At 63.9% G+C, this 17,552-nt stretch overlaps 1 protein-coding gene across 6 annotated transcripts; it reads left to right on the forward strand.

The window, feature by feature from the left end:
- CAPN10 (calpain 10) lies at window positions 1–10,871 on the forward strand. Of its 6 annotated transcripts, none has more exons than XM_081492127.1 (12): window positions 1–335; window positions 2,480–2,611; window positions 3,968–4,164; window positions 4,853–5,070; window positions 5,957–6,098; window positions 6,362–6,528; window positions 6,769–6,989; window positions 7,559–7,761; window positions 7,845–8,100; window positions 9,515–9,714; window positions 10,282–10,327; window positions 10,570–10,871. In XM_081492127.1, the coding sequence occupies exons 1-12, from the start codon at window positions 210–212 to the stop codon at window positions 10,597–10,599; spliced, it is 1,938 nt and encodes a 645-aa protein (XP_081348253.1). In that variant the 5' UTR covers window positions 1–209; the 3' UTR covers window positions 10,600–10,871. The 6 variants fall into 6 exon arrangements, with proteins under 6 accessions (XP_081348253.1, XP_081348257.1, XP_081348256.1 ...); XM_081492131.1 differs by having other exon boundaries at window positions 3,968–4,153; XM_081492130.1 differs by having other exon boundaries at window positions 4,092–4,153.
- Window positions 10,872–17,552: the final 6,681 nt, after the last annotated feature.

Raw genomic sequence — 17,552 nt, forward strand, 5'->3', positions numbered from 1 at the left:
GGGCCAGGGGGCGCTGTGGGTGCCGCGGGGCTGGGGGGCTGGGGGGCTGGGGGGCTGGGGGGCCGGGGGTTCGAGCTGGGCCGGGCGAGGGGGCGCGGGCAAGTGGGACCGCGCGCGGCCGGTTCGCCCTTCCCTCCGGGTCCGCGCGCCCGCTCGGCTGCGCTCGGCACCGGGTCGCGGGCTGCAGATGGGCGCCCGGGGTGCCCAAGATGCGGGCGCCGGCCAAGGAGCTCTTCCGCGACGCCGCCTTCCCGGCCTCGGACTCCTCGCTCTTCTCCAGCTTCTCCACGCCGCTGGCCCAGTTCCGGGAAGAGATCACCTGGAGGCGGCCCCAGGTGGGGCGGGCGGGGGCCGGGAGGGGGGCGCGCGGGGCTCTCGGGGGTCTCGCGCCGCGTCTCCAGGCCCGCTTCCCGCTGTCCTCAGGAGAGGGCTCCCCGGCCCACACCCGTAGCCCGCTCCGAGTGTGCTGGACCCGAGCTCACAGCCCCCACCCGAGAGCGCTCCCTTCTGCAGGGGATTCACGGCCCCGCGAGCGGGGCGCTTCAGCACACTGCAAACTCAGCCCCACTTGGGTCTTCTGTGAAGGGCTTCTGGTCTGCGGGCTCTCTGACCACAAGCGGTCTTGCTCTGTTTCTCCTGCTCCTCTGGAAGGACCAGACTGAGCCTGCAAAGCCACGGGCCGTTTTGTTCTGCACGCTCGTGTGGTGAACTTCATGCCCTTTCAGGTGTAAACATCTCAAGGTGGCAGTTTAGAGGCACGCTGTCACCCAGTGCTGTGCTGATAGCTTTAGAAACAGCGTATCCGCTGAATAAGGCTGTCCCTGGAGCAACCTTGTTCTCCCAGAGCGCACGCAGCCTTCGTGGAGACCTCGGCATGCACCCGCCCTGGAAGAGAGCCAGAACTAGCTTTCCTTGGACAGCACCGAGGGCCTGTTTGTTACGGAGGTGCCAAGGGGCAAAGAGCCTGATCGGCTGGGCCAGTGGACTCTAGGTGCAATGAGAGGCCATTGGGGTGTTTTTGGTGAAGGAGTAATTCGGTTGGATTCATGTTTTAAGAAGCTCACTCTTCAGCCAGGTGTGCAATGGGCAAGAGTGCAGGTGGCCACTTCAGTGGTCCTGGAGAAAGAGGCAGGGGCTCAGATTAGTGTGACAGCCCTCAGGCTGGGGCTCTGGCCTGGGTGGATTTAAGGGAGATGTCCCAGGCAGGATTCATAGGTCTTAGTGACCAACTGGAAGTACAGGGTGAGGATGAAGGGGGGATCAAGAACTTCTAGATTTCTAGCCTGAGCACCTGGGGGGATGGGGGTCCTGGTTGACATGCTGCAGAAGGAGGAGGTGGGCTGAAGTGTAGGCTTGGGTTTTGCTGTCATAGGTTCAAACGGAGCTGACAGTAGACAAGTGGGTGTGAGAGCCAGGAGCTCAGGAGGAGCGGGGCTAGATGGTGGTCCTGGGAACAGGGACCCAACAGATGGCTTCCTGTCTGGAGTCTGGGAGGGCATCTCGGAGAAAGTAGGGGCAGAGAAGAAGAGACAGCTTGGAACCGAGCCTTAAGGAACCGCAGGTGCCTTGACAAGAAGACTTGAGAAGCGGCAGGCGGTGAGGGGAAAGAACAGTCAGAGCACGTGGAGTCGTGGATGCCAGGAGGGGGGCTGTTGGGCACGGGGGAGCCGCAGTTCTGATGCCACTGTGTCAGGAAAGAGGAGCACAGAGGATGCCCGTGGGAGGTGACGACACGAAGGTGACACTGATGCAAAGCGGTTTTGGGGCTGTGAACCTGCTCTGAAGCAAGGGGGTGCTGTAAGAAACAGGAGGGAGGAAGTGGAGGGAGCAGCTCTCGGAGGAGATGGTCGGTGAAGCACCGGGAGGGAAAGCAGTGCCCAGGGACAGTATCTCAGAGGAGGCGGACCTCCTCTCCCAGGCCTGTGCGGGTGGGATCCTGCCTGCAGAGCTGGGGGAGGAGGGCCGTGTATGGACTCAGGCACCAAGAGCAGTGGGGGTCAGGTCAGGGGGCTTCTGGTGGAGCCCTGGGCAAGGCCGCTGCTCAGAGGGACCTGTTTTAAGGAGAGCAGGAGGAAGGTCAACTCATCTGGGGTGTGGAGAACTGAGCCTTGTAGAGAAGCAGTACGGAAGACCCCTTGAGACCCGCCTTTGTGAATTTAAAGGGAAACCGTTTTCTAGACCAACATTTCACTGTTGCACAAAGAGGGTGGTGGCATTCGTCCAGAGTTGGGGGGGCGTTTCCATTCAAGGAAGGTGGGCAGAGACAGGGACCCCAGATTCCAAGCTGGACGGGGTGATGTGCAGCCTGGAGGGGCTGACGGGTACCGGCTGCAAGAGGCCAGCCATTTCCCGTGCCCTCTTGGGCAACGTGGATGACCGGAAAAGCTCCTCCCCTGACCCTGTCACCCGGGGCCTCTGCTCTTGGTTTCATGGCTGCCCCCGAGCACCACGTCACTCTGGACGATTCTCTTTATTTCAGGAAATCTGCGCCACGCCCCGGCTGTTTGCAGGTAGCCCGCAGGAAGGGCAGGTGAAGCAAGGGCTGCTGGGGGACTGTTGGTTCCTGTGCGCCTGTGCCGCCCTGCAGAAGAGCCACCGCCTCCTGGACCAGGTGTCTGCCCGCCGCCCGCGGCCTCCTCTCCTCCTCTCCTCTCCTCTCCCTTCCTGTCTGACCACGGAGGAAGGAAGCGGGCGGGGCGGGGGGCCTCCGCCATCAGGCCCAGCGGCCCCCTCTCCCTCAGGGGCGGGCAGGGTGCTTTCTGCTGCAGCTGCTCCACCATCTCCTGGGCCCTGGGTCAGCCGTGTATTTGTGATATATACACACACAGACGTATATATGTTTTAATTTAACAGCATTGGGTTTTAGTTGCAGCATGTGAGATCTAGTTCCTTGACCAGGGATCAAACCCAAGCCCCCTGCATTGCGAGCACGAAGTCTTAGCCCCCAACCACCAGGGAAGTCCCAGGCAGGCATTTGAAAGAAAAAGGCAAACATGCCAGCCCAAAGTAGGAGAGGGTTGGTTGAGGGATCCTATGCTGCTTTGGAGTAAGTTTCCTGGCTAGTTGGGGTGGTGGTTCTCTTTTCTTATAGGTTTTGAATATAAATTGGAGAAGAAAATAGCAGTCCACTGCAGTATTCTTGCCTAGAGAATCCCATGGACAGAGGAGCCTGGCAGGCTACAGTCCATGGGGCTGCAAGAGTAAGACACGATTGAGTGCCTAAACTACCACTGTAAATTGGCAAAAGGTGGTTAGAACTGTTTCAGATGTAGGTGGACCCCACAGGAACAGGAGGCCGCTCGGACTCCTTCCCCAGGAGCACTTGCGGCCTGGCTGAGTGTGACCGGTGAAAGCAGCAGTGTTGACCCCTTTCCCAGCGGCTCCCATGTTCCCAGTGCTGCGCCAAGCCCACCACAGTTGCCAGCTTTCATTCGCACAGGCCTTGCTGGCCTGGACCCCCTCTTACAAACGAGGCGCTGAAACAGTGGTCATGTCCCAGCTGACAAGGGCAGAGCCGGGACGCAATGGGGCCGTCTGGGTGCAGACCTCCTCCTGTCTCAGCCCTGGGCCAGAATCACAGCTCCAGCCATGAGCATGGGCCGGGCGCTGGCAGAGCTGAGTGCCCAGGCTCCAGCCAGGGTAGCTGCCGCCTCCGCCATGCAAGCCTCTGAAGTCACCTTTGTTGTGGACTCAGAGCCCGTGCTCTCTGGGGACGCGAGCTCACGGTGGCTGGCTTGAGCTTTGGGAGGTGCCAGTCCCTCAGAGCAGCCCTGGCACCTTTCACTGGAAGGTGTGTGACCTTCTGTCCCCCAAGTGGCGTTCGCACGAGCCCGACAGCCAGGTGCAGGGCCTCGCGCGTGTGCCGGGGGGGGCAGCGTCCAGCGCGGTCGCGCTCTGGCCTGGGCGCAGGATGCGCTGCCTGGGCCTTCTCTCACTGTCTCCTTTTGCCTCCCCCGACGCACGCTAGGTCTTCCCTCCGGGACAGCCGAGCTGGCTCGACCAGACGTACCAGGGCTCCTTCACCTGTCGAGTCTGGCAGTTTGGACGCTGGGTGGAGGTGACCGTAGATGACCGTCTGCCTTGTCTTGCAGGGAGACTCTGCTTCTCCCGGTGCCAGAGAGAGGATGTGTTCTGGCTTCCCTTACTGGAGAAGGTCTACGCCAAGTACGCGGGCCGGCGTGGAGGGGCTGGGCCGGGCCGATGGGGGTCCCAGACCGCAGTGCCCTTGTGGGCACTGAGGGCCTCCTGGGTGGGCTGACCCATCCAGAGACTGAAGTGCTGAGGCTTGACCCATGGGCTGCTGTCCCCTCGGCCTGCGCCCCCTCTCCCTGCCCTCACGTCACAGTCAGGCGTGGGGGCATCGCCTCTAGAGAGAGGGTGCATGTTGTCCTCTCTCTTGCCTCAAACCCAAGCAAGAGAAGTCTCTCCGTCCACCTGGTTCTCACCTTGGGGACGGACGGCCTCTCTGCAGGTCGCTGGGAAGGAGTGAGGCATCCGAGGCGTCAGGCTTGTCTGTCGTGGTCCTGAGACCACGGACATCCTCCCTGGGCACTGGTGGTCATGCTGAAGGAGGCTGGGTCGGGAGGCGGGCCTTCATAGCAGGAGTGAGCCCCTCCGTCGACCTCATGTCAGGCCTAGGGCCTTGATTGTGAGAGGTGCAGGGGTGGGTGCTCACGGCCGCTGTGCCCGCTCCTGCTGGTGTCCGCATGAGCCTTCTGCCCTGGAGGCGAGCTTGTGCCTGGACCTGGTGGGGACAGGGCGGGGTGGAAAGAGAGGTGATCGAGGTGGGTCAGAGACAGACCACGGGGGACAGGAGGGGTGGGGGCCTCACGCCGCCCGGCTGTCTCCCCAGGGTCCACGGGTCCTATGAACAGCTGTGGGCAGGGCAGGTGGCAGACGCCCTGGTGGACCTCACTGGCGGCCTGGCCGAAAGGTGGAACCTGAAGGACGTGGCCAGAACCAGTGGGCAGCAGGACAGGCCCCACGGCGCGGAACGCAGGACTTGCCGGCAGCTGCTCAGCTTGAAGGACCGCTGTCTGCTGAGCTGCTCGGTGCTCGGCCCCAGGACAGGTAGGGTGGAGCGGGCGGCGGCTTCGCGGGCCTGCACGCCTGAGCCCTCACTGCCTCCTGCTGGAGCTTTGTACTCAGGTCCTGTTGGGACTGAGTCGAGAGAGGACCTTTGTCCTCAGAGCTGGTGTCCTGGGTATGACCCTCCCTCCTGACCAGCCTTTTCCGGAGGGCAGTGTCCCACCTTCCCTTGACCAGGACTGGGCTGCAGGGCGAGACGGGCATCTACACCGGGGTCCCTGGGACGCAGGTGCAGGCATCATCTCTGGCCCGGCTGGTGACCGGGCAAAACCAGCACTCAGGTTTCCACATTAGTGATTGACATGCTCACAGAGCACGTCTGTTGAAAGAAAAAGTCACCCAAACTTGACTACTCTGACTTCTTAGTGCCCTTTCTCAGCTGTTTTCTTTGCGAGACGCACGTGTTCTGTGTTACGTATCTCTCTCTGTGCACTGCGTGGACTTTGTCAGGATCCTACCTTATCCGTGTATCTGCCATGTTTTTCTGAGTCCATCCCCGAGCTCCCAATGTTTAAGGTCTATACAGTTTCCTGCTGTTACAGATGACATCACAGTGAGCATCTTTGTGCACAACTGCTTTCATATTTAAGATTATTTTTGTAATGGGACTTTTGTCCAAAGTGTCATCCGGGCGAGGACCGAGGCCCAGAGAGGGCGATGGTTTGCAGGCCTGGTGGCAGCCGAGCCCAAATCCAAGGCCAGGCCCTCCCAGTGGCCCCACGCTGGGCCAGGTCATGCCCCAGTTGACTTGCCCGGCGTGGTCAGGATCCAGTGCCCTTGTGGTGCAGCTGGTGGGCTGTGTGTCCCGGGCAAGGAGGCGGGCCTGTGTCCGCTCAGTGTGTGGACTTTGCGGCTGTTCCTCCCCCAGGGACCAGGGAGCTGGGCGAGTTTCATGCTTTCATCGTGTCGGATCTGCGAGAGCTCCAGGATCGGGCCGGCCAGAGCGTCCTGCTGCTGCGGATTCAGAACCCCTGGGGCCGGCGGTGCTGGCAGGGGCCCTGGAAAGAGGGGTGCGTGTGGGCGGGGTGCTCCGGGTCTCCCTCTGTTGCTGGTGGGCCGCGGGCCCGACCGTGGTCAGGACAGTGTTTCCTTGGTCTCCGCAAGGCCCACCTGGCACCTGCTCGTGGGCCCCCTGCTCTGTGCTGGGCCCCGGGACCCCGCAACGCTGAGGGTCGGGGCCTGTCCTGAGGGCGCCCGTGGATGGAGGGTGCCCCTGGGCTGCAGGTGGGCGCTCGCCCCCGGGCCTCCCTCCGCTGAAGGGGGTTCCTTGCAGGGGCGAAGGGTGGAGCCGGGTGGAGCCGGCGGCCCGGGCGGAGCTGCTGTCACAGCTGCAGGACGGGGAGTTCTGGGTGGAGGAGGACGAGTTTCTGCGGGAGTTTGATGAGGTCACCATCGGCTTCCCCAGCACAGAGGCTGGCCACCTGCAGAGCCTGCACTCAGGTGAGGGAGGCACCGACAGACCTCCTGCCCTCTGAAGTGGGGCGGGCCACCCGGCTCCACTCTCGCCCCCCCCTTCGCCCGGCTTCTCTCGAGGGCAGAGCGCTGGTCCCATCCCCACTGCCCGGGGGGACAGGTAGCCGGGTGGGATATCCTCGCGGTGCAGGGGTCCTGACGCCAAGGTGGGGCTGGGGGCGTGAGGGGGACCCTGTCCCCATGGCTGAGCGGTGCATTCCCACCCAGGAAAGGTGCTGTGCCACACTCAGGAGCTGCCCGGGGCCTGGGTCAAGGGCCAGTCGGCAGGAGGCTGCCGGAACAACAGCGGCTTCCCCAGCAACCCCAAGTTCTGGCTGCGGGTCTGCGAGCCTAGCGAGGTGTATGTGGGCGTCCTGCAGAGGCCCCGGGTGCGCGCAGCCGGCCGCCCGGGCAGAGACTACCAGGCCGTGGGCCTGCACCTCTGGAAGGTAGCCTGCCCGGGCCTGGCACCGCACCCTGTGGGACGTGGAGGCCTGAGCCCCCGGAGCCCCCTGCGTCCCCTTTCCTCCCCACCCGGGCAGATCTGAGTCCACAGGACTCACCTCCCTCCCCTGGCCTGGCCGTGTCTTCTGGCCAAAGGCAAACAGCACAGAAGCAGCAGCGTTTGCAGAGCTGGCCGGTCGCCTCCCGTGAGCAGAGCTGCTGGGAGGGCTCCAGGGGGCGTCCGGCCAGCACCTGGCTCTGCCGCTCCCCACGTGCCCCTGAGAGGTCCTGTCCGCTCCTTCAGCCCCCTCCCTCCAAAGCGGATGGGAGGTCCCAGTGTCTTGGGTCACAGCGTTGCTGGCAAGCCTGGCAGGCCCAGGTGGCATCAGCCACTTGTCTTTACTGGCACATCTGTCTCTTGTGAGACGGAGCCGCTGACCCCGGGGGCCGAGGGGAAGGCCCAGGTTCTCAGGGAGGGACCGGAAGGCCTGGATACTCGGAGGGGGCCCTCTGCTGGGGCGGGGCGGGGCAGGGCCGCCCGACTCTGACGGGTGCTCCGGGGCCTCCCCTGCAGGTGGAGAAGCGGCGGGTCAACCTGCCCAGGGCCCTCTCCGCGCCCCCCGTGGCGGGCACCGCGTGCCACGCCTACGACCGCGAGGTGCACCTGCGCTGTGAGCTGGCCCCGGGCTTCTACCTGGCCGTGCCCAGCACCTTCCTGAAGGACGTGCCGGGGCAGTTCCTGCTGCGGGTCTTCTCCACCGGGAGAGTCGCCCTCAGGTGAGGGGCGGGCAGGGGGCGCGGCTGGGCGGTGCCTGCGCGCCCCCGGGCTGGCTCACCAGGCCTCCTGCTTGTCTCCGCAGCGCCGTCCCGCCGGCGGCCCCGAGCCCCGCCCCCCGGGAGGTCCCGCCGGCGGGCGAGTGGGACACCGTGCGGCTGCGGGGCTCCTGGAGAGTCGGCCGGACCGCGGGGGGCAGCCGCAACTTCGCCTCCTACCCCAGCAACCCGCGCTTCCCCCTGTCGGTGCCGGAGGGCGCGGGCCCGCGCTGCGTGCGCATCTCCCTGCGCCAGCACTGCCGGGACCGCCAGTGCCTCCCCATCGGCTTCCACGTCTTCCAGGCAGGCGATGCGCGCCGCTCCGCCCCGGTCGGGTGGGGGGCGGGTCCCTGGGGTCTGTCTGCATCATCCAGCACCTGCGAGACTCATGTCCTGCTGTTCTGGAGTCTGTAGCCCACGGGGGTCACTGGTCAGCTCAGGCAGCCCTGTCCACTCACCTGGCTCGGAACAGCTGGACACCTGGGTCCTGTGTGAGGTGTGAGTGGCTCAGGCATGTCTGACTTTTTGTGACCCATGGACTGTGTCCATGGGATTCTCCACTGGAGTGGGTAGCCTTTCCCTTCTCCAGGGCATCTTCCCAACCCAGGGATGGAACCCAGGTCTCCCTCACTGCAGGCGGATTCTTCACCAGCTGAGCCACCAGGGAAGCCCACCTGAGTCCTGAGCTGCCCCCAGAGCTGTGCCTCCAGGCAGGAGCCCCCACAGGGCGCGCTGGGCACAGGGTTGAGCAGGAGCCTCCCTAAAGCCACATGAATCCCCAGCCTCCCCCCCCCAACCCAGTGCCTGGACCAGTGGGGGCCTGCGCTTGTGGGGACAAGCAGGGACAGAGGGAGGGAGGGCCGGCCCACACCACCTCAGACAGGACAGATGGATGCTCTACCTGCCCAGTGAGGGCTTCTAGATTAGAAAGGAAATGTAGAGCGGGGGCCCCAAGGTGCTCAGAGCCCAGCAGCTCAAGACCGGCCAAATCCCAGACAGGAGAGAAGGGAGGCTCTTGGGAGAGAGTGCTATTTCCCCAGCCCCGCGCGGCCGGGAGCCGGCTCCCCAAAGGGGAGACTGACTGCCCCTGGGTCCCGGGGGTCACCCAGGGAGTCACAGTGTCACCAGAGTGCCTTCCGGCCTCAGTCTGCCCTTCTGAAATGCAGGCACGACATGCTTTGCAGACCTGCAGTTGCAGTACTGGGGGGGAGGTAAAGTGCCAGAGGTCGCAAACTCCCCACCCCTTCTGGGGGCCCGAGGAGGGTGTGGGCCGGAAGGTGGCCCAGAGCCCTGCCGTCGTCGTGGGGCCTTGGTGGGGGCGGCTCTTCTCTGAGAAGCTCCTGTGCCCTTGGGGTCCCGACAGCCCTGGGCACCACACTGTGGCTGTGCTCCACCCAGGCCACCTGGGGCGGGTCCCCGGGGGCTTCGAGAGAAGGGCCAGTGCAGGGACAGTGAGATGCCCGCCCAGGGGGGGCAGCACGGAGGCGCTTCTGCAGGACCCCGGACATGGGGCCACGTGGGTGGTGGAGCCCAGTGAGGGGCCTGGCGTGTGACGAGGGCCAGGCAGACTGCCGGCTGTCCCCAACCAGGACGGCCCCGCCGGGAAGGAAGCCAGGTCAAGGCTGCGGGAAGGGGACAGGCCTTTGTGGTCCTGGTGGCCGCAGCCGGTTTGGTCACCCACAGGCGGGCCCCCCATCTGAGCCCCGGCCTCCCCCAGGTTCCGGCGGACGGCGGGGGCCAGGACGCGCCCTCCCTGCTGCTGCAGGAGCCTCTGCTGAGCTGCGTGCCGCACTGCTACGCCCAGGAGGTGAGCCGGCTCTGCCACCTGCCCGCCGGCGCCTACCGGATCGTGCCCTCCACCTACCTGCCGGACACAGAGGGCGCCTTCACGGTGACCGTGGAGACCAGGATCGACAGGTGGGCGCCGCGGCTCTGCGTGTGCACCTGTGCACGTGGCTGTGTGCAGGCGTGGGGCATGTTCCCAGCACTCCCGCCCCTGGTTCTCCCCCAGTCACTCGCACACCCCGACTCACACCTGTCTAGAGAGCACGAGGCCTGTGGGGGAGAGCCAACGGCCCTGGGGCTCGCTGCCCCCCACACCCACCCCCAGGGCGCGGGGAGGCCCAGGATGAGGGGCCTGGGGCTCGCTGCCCCCCACACCCTCCCCAGGGGTGAGGGGTCTGGAGCTCACTGCCCCCCACCCCTGGGGTGCAGGGAGACCCGGGGTGAGGGGCCTGGAGCTCGCTGCCCCCCACGCCCACCCCCGGGGTGCGGGGAGGCCCGGGGTGAGGGGCCTGGAGATCGCTGCCCCCCACGCCCCACCCCCGGGGTGCGGGGAGGCCCAGGGTGAGGGGTCTGGAGCTCGCTGCCCCCCACACCCCACCCCCGGGGTGCGGGGAGACCCGGAGTGAGGGGCCTGGAGCTCACTGTCCCCCACCCCTGGGGTGCGGGGAGGCCCGGGGTGACTGGCATCCTCTCCCGCAGGCGCTCCATTCACAGCCGGGAGATGCTGGGGCAGCCCCTCCAGGAGGTGTGTGTGGGGCCCAGAGGGGAGGGCCTTCTTACTGCCCTGGGGTCTTCGCTGCTTCCTAGCCCCTCCCAGCAGCCACCCCACAGGCTGGGCTGGGCCCTGGGACAGGAGGGGCCCTCATCCCCCCGGGAGCCCCAGGCAGAGATTCTCGGGGTGGTGATGGCCCTGGGGTAAGTGAGGAGGCTGGTCTTCACCCGCCAGCCGGGGCAGCGCCTCCCAGCCCACACCCCCTCCTCCCGTAGGCCTCCTTCATGGCGGTGATGAAAGCCTAAGCGGGTGACCCTGCGTGTGGGCTCTGGTGACCCACGGCGCCGGCCTGCGCGCGCCCGGGAGCAGCAGCCCTGGGGTCCAGCGGGAGTCGCGGGAGGAGCCGAGGCGAGCACCGGGGTCCTTGTGGCTGAGCCTCCCAGAATCCTCCTCGTGGTCTCTCCGCTGCCTTGGAGACAGGCCATACAGCGGACGGAACACGTTGGGACGGATCTTGTTTGAACTATTTATTAGAAACGTTTTTAGGATCAAGTTTATAAATAAACATGAGCACTGAGCACCGTCCAGCTGGTTCAAGTGGGGGCTCCCACCGGCTGCTGACACTCGGGGTGATCAGGGGCCCCAGCGGGGCAGGACTGGCTGAGGGGAGGAGGTGGCGGGTGGTGAGAAGGCAGGCACGCGACAGGTCTTGGGCGGGAGCAGGAGGGACGCCTGAGTAGGGTGGGGGGTGCCTGTCCACTCAAGGCCCCCGCGGGCGCCCGAGCCAAGGGGGTGCGCCTGTCCACACTGCGCCCCAGCGGGCGCCCAAGCAGGGGGTGCCTGTCCACACTGGGCCCCGGCAGGCGCCCAAGCGGGGCGGGGGTGCCTGTCCACACGAGGCCCCAGCGGGCGCCCGAGCCAGGAGATGGGGAGGTGCCTGTCCACACGAGGCCCCGGCGGGCGCCTGAGCAGAGGGAGGGGGCGCTTGTCCACACTGGGCCCCGGTGGGCGCCTGAGCAGGGTGGGGGGTTCCTGTCCACATGAGGCCTCGGCGGGCGCCTGAGCGGGGGGAGGGGGCACCTGTCCACACCGGGCCCCGGCGGGCGCCCAAGCCGGGGGGTGGGGGGCACCTGTCCACACTGGGCCCCAGCGGGCGCCCGAGCGGGGTGGGGGTGCCTGTCCACACGAAGCCCCGGCGGGTGCCCGAGCCGAGGGGTGGGGGGCACCTGTCCACACGAGGCCCCAGCGGGCGCCCGAGCAGGGGGGGTGTCTCTCCACACCAGGTCCCCCCCAGCCATCTGGTCTCCCGGCCGATGGTGCTCAGGGGTGGACCCTCCCCAGGGGCCCCAGTGGCCAGGTCGGAGGTGCAGGGTGCAGTCCTCTGCTCGTGACTCGGGGGTGCCCCTGCAGGCCTCGACCCCGGGCCCCTAAACCCCTAACCACTTGGGAATGGGGGGCCCTGAGCTTGGCCTGGTGTGTCTCCTGTCCCCGCGTGTCCCCCGACTCGGCACCGTGTTGTCACCGTGATTGGGTGCCTGGCCTGTTGGGCTCCTTGTCCCGAGTTACAGCATCGTTTCCTGGGAGGCACTGCAGGGCCTCTGGTCCCGGGCATGTGGGAGGTCTTCCCGCCCGTTCCTGATTTGCACCTTCGCTGCGTACTGCGAGCCTGCAGCTCCTTGGGAGCAGGCGGCGTCCTCGGGAAACCCTGGTTCTGAGTCAGGGGGAGATAGGGTGGGACCACTGCCCCTGAGGGGACCACACTGCACCTTCAGCACCTCGAGGGGGTCCCCATCCCCACCCTCCCCGGGGTCCCCATCCCCACCCTCCCCTCCTCCCTGTGATTTGTCGTCTGGGGGGCGGGGCACAGGCGTCAGTCTCACCTTTGGCCTTCCTGACTGGCCTTTGACCCCAGAGAGGAAGTTGGACATCTGCACGTGGCAGTCCCAGTTTCCTGCTTGGAGACGGGGAAGCGATCCCATCGCCCACCGTGAGCGGTCCTGGCCGGCAGGGCAGCGTCAGCTGTGGGCCTGAGTGCCTGTGGCCTGGTCCTCCCCTCCCCTCCCTGAGCACGCCCAAGGAGGGAGGGCCTGCGGGCCTGGTGGCGGCACGTGGGGAGTCTGTCGAGCACACTCGCTGCGGAAGGCGGCCTTCCTCTGGGGCCCGACCACCTCTGCAGTCGGCGGGCCCAGGCCTGCTCCTGCCCTGCTCTTGAGCTGCTCCCCTCGTGGCCAGCGGCGGCCTCACCCCTGGTCCATCCCCTGGAGCTGCTCCTGTTCTGCATCTCAAACCCACCGTCCTCTCCCCAATCCACCCAGTCAAACAGCGCCTGGACAGGACGAGACCACTCCTGTGCCAGGGCCACCATCTCCCTGCCCCCAGGGCCAGTGGGTGACCCAGCTAGACCGCAGAGGCCGACACTGAAACAAGCTTGGGGTGCAGGATGTTTACAACATAAGATCTGACGTGTGCACCCAGGGGCCTGCATGGGGCTTAAACGCAGGTCTCCTGGGCAAGTGTTAACCTCAGGCGTCCTTAGAAAGAACAGAGCTTCCTGTGAGGACACAGAAGGCCGCCTGCAAGCCGGGACGGGGCCTTCGCCAGGAGCCAGACCGGCCTGTGCCTCGACTGCGGATGTCCAGCTCCCAGAGTTGGAGAAGTCAGCATCTGTGGTTAAGCCCCCAAGCCTGCGGGGTTTTCTCTTGGTTCCCAGGCCTCGGCCGAGGGCTTCCCTGGGGTGGAACTTCCCTCTAAGCCTCCACGGGGTGTGCTGTTTGCAGCTGCTGCTGATGAAGAACTCGTCCTGAGATCAGTGGGGGAGAGGCCCGGGGGGCGGGGGGGCAGGGAGTCTCTCCAGAGCTGCAGGTCCCCCCAGCCTCTGAGGCCTCTGCAGTTGGCCAGCTCACTCCTGCCCGACGGCCCTGCCCAGATGACCAGTGTCACTGCGAGCCAGCTGCATGCCAGACACCGCTCCTCCCGGGCCATTAGAGGGGCCATGGGGGATGCCTGTGAGCCAGCCACTGCGTCTCAGCCCTGTCATCCATCATCCCCTTCCCTTCCCCAGAAGGAGGGCGGAACGCTGCCGACTTTTCCCCAGGAGCCCGAGGGGTGACCCACGGTTCCCCTTGGGCCGGCCGGGTCTCACAGCGGGGTCGGGTGAAGGCCAGGACCATGGCCACCACAGATGGAAAGGCGGCCACTGCCTGGGGCAGCGGGTACCGGCCTTGCCCCTGAGCCAGAGGAAGCGGTGTCTGGGTGCGGAGAGGCAGGGCGCCGTCGGGGGTGGTCTCCGTGCCCCTCGCACCAGGCCCCCTCCCGCCGTCAGCCCCTGGGCCTGCCCCGGCTGTTACACCATCCCTTCGCAAGAGGCACCAACTCGCTGAGCTGAGGGGGCCTTTCCTTCCCCAGGCCAGTCTCTGTGCCGGACAGGCCGGTTCCAGCCGGGGCAGCCACCTCCTAGCTGAGCCGTCACAGAGCAGCTCATGTTCTCTGGGCTCCAGTGTCCTTGCTGAAAGTGTGGGCAGGCTCTGGCCTGTCCCCTGTCCAGACTCTTCCTCTTTGGTTTGCCCTGGAGTCCTCGGCCTGGATCCGTCTGCTGGGGTAGCTCCAGGTCTGCTGACGAGGGACAGGGACCTGCTGCCCGAGGTCCCCACCATCTGAGCCCATCCCCTGCTGCCCGGGGTGGAGGTCCTGATGCATTAGAATCCTCAGGCCCATCTAATGTCACATCTGACTCCCACCCCCAGGCCCAGCGCAGAGTTCCCAGGCTGAGTGGGGCTGCAGAAGGCAGGACCCCAGGCTCTGGGAGGGCCTTGGGCCCTGGGCAGGCCCACTGCTGCCCACACCCTCCACCACACTGACTGACACGGACCCAGGGCCCGCTCTGGGCTCCACGGAACCCACGCCAAGCTGAGGGCCCTGCACGGAGCCCAGGGCTGTGTCCAAGGCCAGGGCCCACCTGGGGTCCCCGTTCTGTGGGCATGCTGGTGGGTAAAGACCGCCTCCCTCCAGGGCACGTTCCCTGGCTGACCCAGGTGGGCGGGTCAGGTGTGTGCAGGTGAGGGCACCTCCTTTCTCGGGCTTTCCCAGCAGACTTTGCCCCGAACGCCTGCCTGAGTTTCCTTGTGGTCTCCACTTCCTGCTCCAGACTCAGCCGGCAGCACCTTCTCGGTGGGAGCTTAGCCCTCCCATCCCGATCCTGGAGCTCCTCCCTCCCCACCCTCCCTCCCTCCCCGGGCCAGGTCAGCCTTGGGGGAGGCAGAGCTTCTAGGGTGAGTATCGAGGTCCTAGCGCCCTGAAAGCAGGTGTCGGGGCAGGACGTCCTGGGCAGGAGGCAGGACGGGGTCAGACTGAGTGCACGGTGCCAGCCAGGCCAGGGCCAAGGCTCTCAGACGCTCCGGGCACTTCCTTCTGTCTGTGTCTCTCTCGCTCTCTCCTTCATAAGCATGCCTGGCTCAGTGTCATGTCTGCCTCATTTGGTTCTACTGAATTTGTTTTCTTCCCTAATATTTAACAGATTCATCCTGGCTTTTACTGCCTTTTGAAATGAAGGGAGAAGTCACTTTGTTCCCGAGGACCCTCTGGGTTTTTATGACCCAAACACTTGGCCTTGGACGTGGCTGCTCCATCAGACGAAGTCTTTTCTAGTTTTGAGGACAAACTTTGAGGGCGGGAGGGGCCCACCAGTCCCCAGAGTGCTCAGCTCTGCAGCCCCAGGGTCCTATCTGTTCCCAGGGGCCCCAGGGGAGCTCAGAGGCGGCCGTGGGTTCTGGCTGCAGCCCGGGGCAGGTCCAGTCTGTGCAGTGACCTTCAGGCCATTCCTCTGATTCCCAGCAAGTGCAGGCTGCATGTGCCCAGACAGCACAGCCCTGAGAATGTGGGAGCCAGCTTGCTCGGGGTCCCTAAGACCACTGGCCGTGGAGGTATACTAAGGAGCACGTCTGTGCACAATTTCCTAACTGCCCCACATGCCCTACACAAAGGTGCGGGCCAGGGCCCATCCTCAGATGCCTGGGACTCCTGGTCTTTCACAAACCACCCAGAAGGTGAGGCTGCTGGGCGAGGCTCCAGCACTGGCTTGGGCAGAGCAGGTGCTGTGCCGTCAGGACCCCTGAGGGTCCCCTGCTGGATCCAGGGCCTGGGCAGGAGTGATGCGGGGGTGCTGAGGCATGCATGCGTATGTCCTGTGGGCTCACCCCTCAGCCCCAGCCCCATGGAGGGGACCCGCCAGTGTTAACACAGCCCTGTCCACCACCTTGCTCCCCTGGCCCGTTCATTCTGAAGCTGCTCTGTGAGCACGTGAGGATGTGGCCTTGGGCATCCCTACCCTCCAGGCAGGCAGGACCGTCTGCACAAGGTCACTGGAGAGGCCTGACAGTGGGGTGACAGATGATGCGGGGGGTGGGGGTGGGGTGGGTGGTCTTCCACCCACCTGGGGTAAGCCAGCTGCAGGTCAGGGCTGGGAGGATCGGGCACCCTTGGAGCTCTCTGTGCCTGCGGGGAGTGGCCTGGGGGTGCGTGGTGAGAGCTGAGGCCGGAGGTGGGGCCTCAGGCCGCTGGAGGAGCTTGGTCTCCTGCTGGGGCCCAGCTTTGAGCAGAGCTAGGTGTGTGCCTGTCTGACACACGTCTGGTTGAAGTCTCAGGAACGGACTAGGGGGAGGGCCCGGCCAGAAGGCTGCGGTTCCTCCAAGGGAGGTGTCCTGCTGGCAGCCGGCGAGGGCTGGGGGCCGAGGGAGGGGGCTGAGCTACGGTTCCTCGGGAAGCAAAGCTCACACAATGACGCTTGCTGCTCAGTAGGTCTGGCTGTCCAGACCGCCACGAGGAGAACTGGGACCCTCCAATCCAGGAGCATGGTGTAGCTCTCCATTTCTGAGATCTTCTTTATTTCTCTCAAAAATGTTTTGAGGTTTGAGCATACTGGTTTCCAGCCCTACTTCACTGACAGTTTCCATCATAAATGAGTGTTGAATTTTGTAGAATAATTTTCATGCTTCTCTTGAGAGGATCATGTGTCCTCTTTTATTTCATTAATATGGTGAATTACACAGACTGACATCTCATGTTAAAATGGGTTTTGTGACCCTGGGATGCCTGTCCATGGGGGACTGTTTGTTTTCTGTGCTGCTGGATTCCGTCAGCTAACTCTTGTGCTTGGGCCGTGCTGGTTCTTCGCTGCAGCACTCAGGCTTCCCTAGTCGTGATTCGTGGGCTTAGCTGCCCCAAAGCACTTGGGCTCTACCTCACCAGCCAGGGATTGAACTCGAATCCGCTGCATTGAAAGGTGCATTCTTAACCACTGGACCACCAGGGAAGTCCCAAACTAATATTTTATTAAGGATTTCTGTGTCTATGTTCAGGTATGATGTTGATCTATAGTTTTCTTGTAATAATATCTTTGTCTAATTTTTTTAACAAACATTTATCTATGTATTTGGCTGCACTGGGTGTTAGCGGTGGCACATGGGATTTTTAGTTGTGGCCTGTGGGGCCTAGTTCCCTGACCAGGAATCAGAGCCAGGTCCCCTGCCCTGGGACACAGAGTCTTAACCGCTGGGCCACCAGGGAAGTCCCCGTCTTTGTCTAGTTTTAGTAAGAGGGTAAAACTTGTGTTTGAAAGTGCGTTGGGAGGTGTTCTGTTGGGGCCCTTTAATGGGCCAGACCTGGTGGTACGGAGTCGATGATGAGAAAGTGAAAGAAAGAAAGAGGCTGATAGTCTCTGGTTTACGCAGAAAACTGATAAAACTCTAGGGCAAAGAGTTTGCACTGCTTACGTAGGCTCAGGGTACCCTCTCGAGGAGGTCTTGAAAGCCCGGGCAAGTACGTAAGCTTCGGCGGGCCTCTGCGCTCCAAAGACCTAGCCTGAAGGGGAGAGAGAGAGAGAGAGAGATGAAGAAAGACACGGGGACCCAGGCTCTGATGGAACAAGGGTGTTTTATTCAACATAGTGTGGGTGTATATACTGTCTTACAAGGTAGCTTTTTCAGCAAAGATAAGGATCAAAAATCTTACAAATTATCAAGGAAACATAAGGCTAGCACTTTCCATATCAGAAAGGAAGAGGGTCGTAAACAGTTACTTTTCGCCGTATGGAAAAACTGAGGAAGGAAATACATGCATTCCTCAGTCCCCAGAGCGGCTTGCCAGCTCCTCTTAATCCTTGAATATTCAAGGATTAATAAGGAACAGAGAAATCATGACAGATCAAAAAACAGCACACAGGAAGCCTCCTGTTAAATGCTCCTTAACAGTATTCATCCTTATT

Source organism: Giraffa tippelskirchi, chromosome 5 (genome assembly GCF_054371585.1).
Source record: "Giraffa tippelskirchi isolate mGirTip1 chromosome 5, T2T-mGirTip1v1.2.pri, whole genome shotgun sequence".
NCBI lineage: Eukaryota > Metazoa > Chordata > Mammalia > Artiodactyla > Giraffidae > Giraffa > Giraffa tippelskirchi.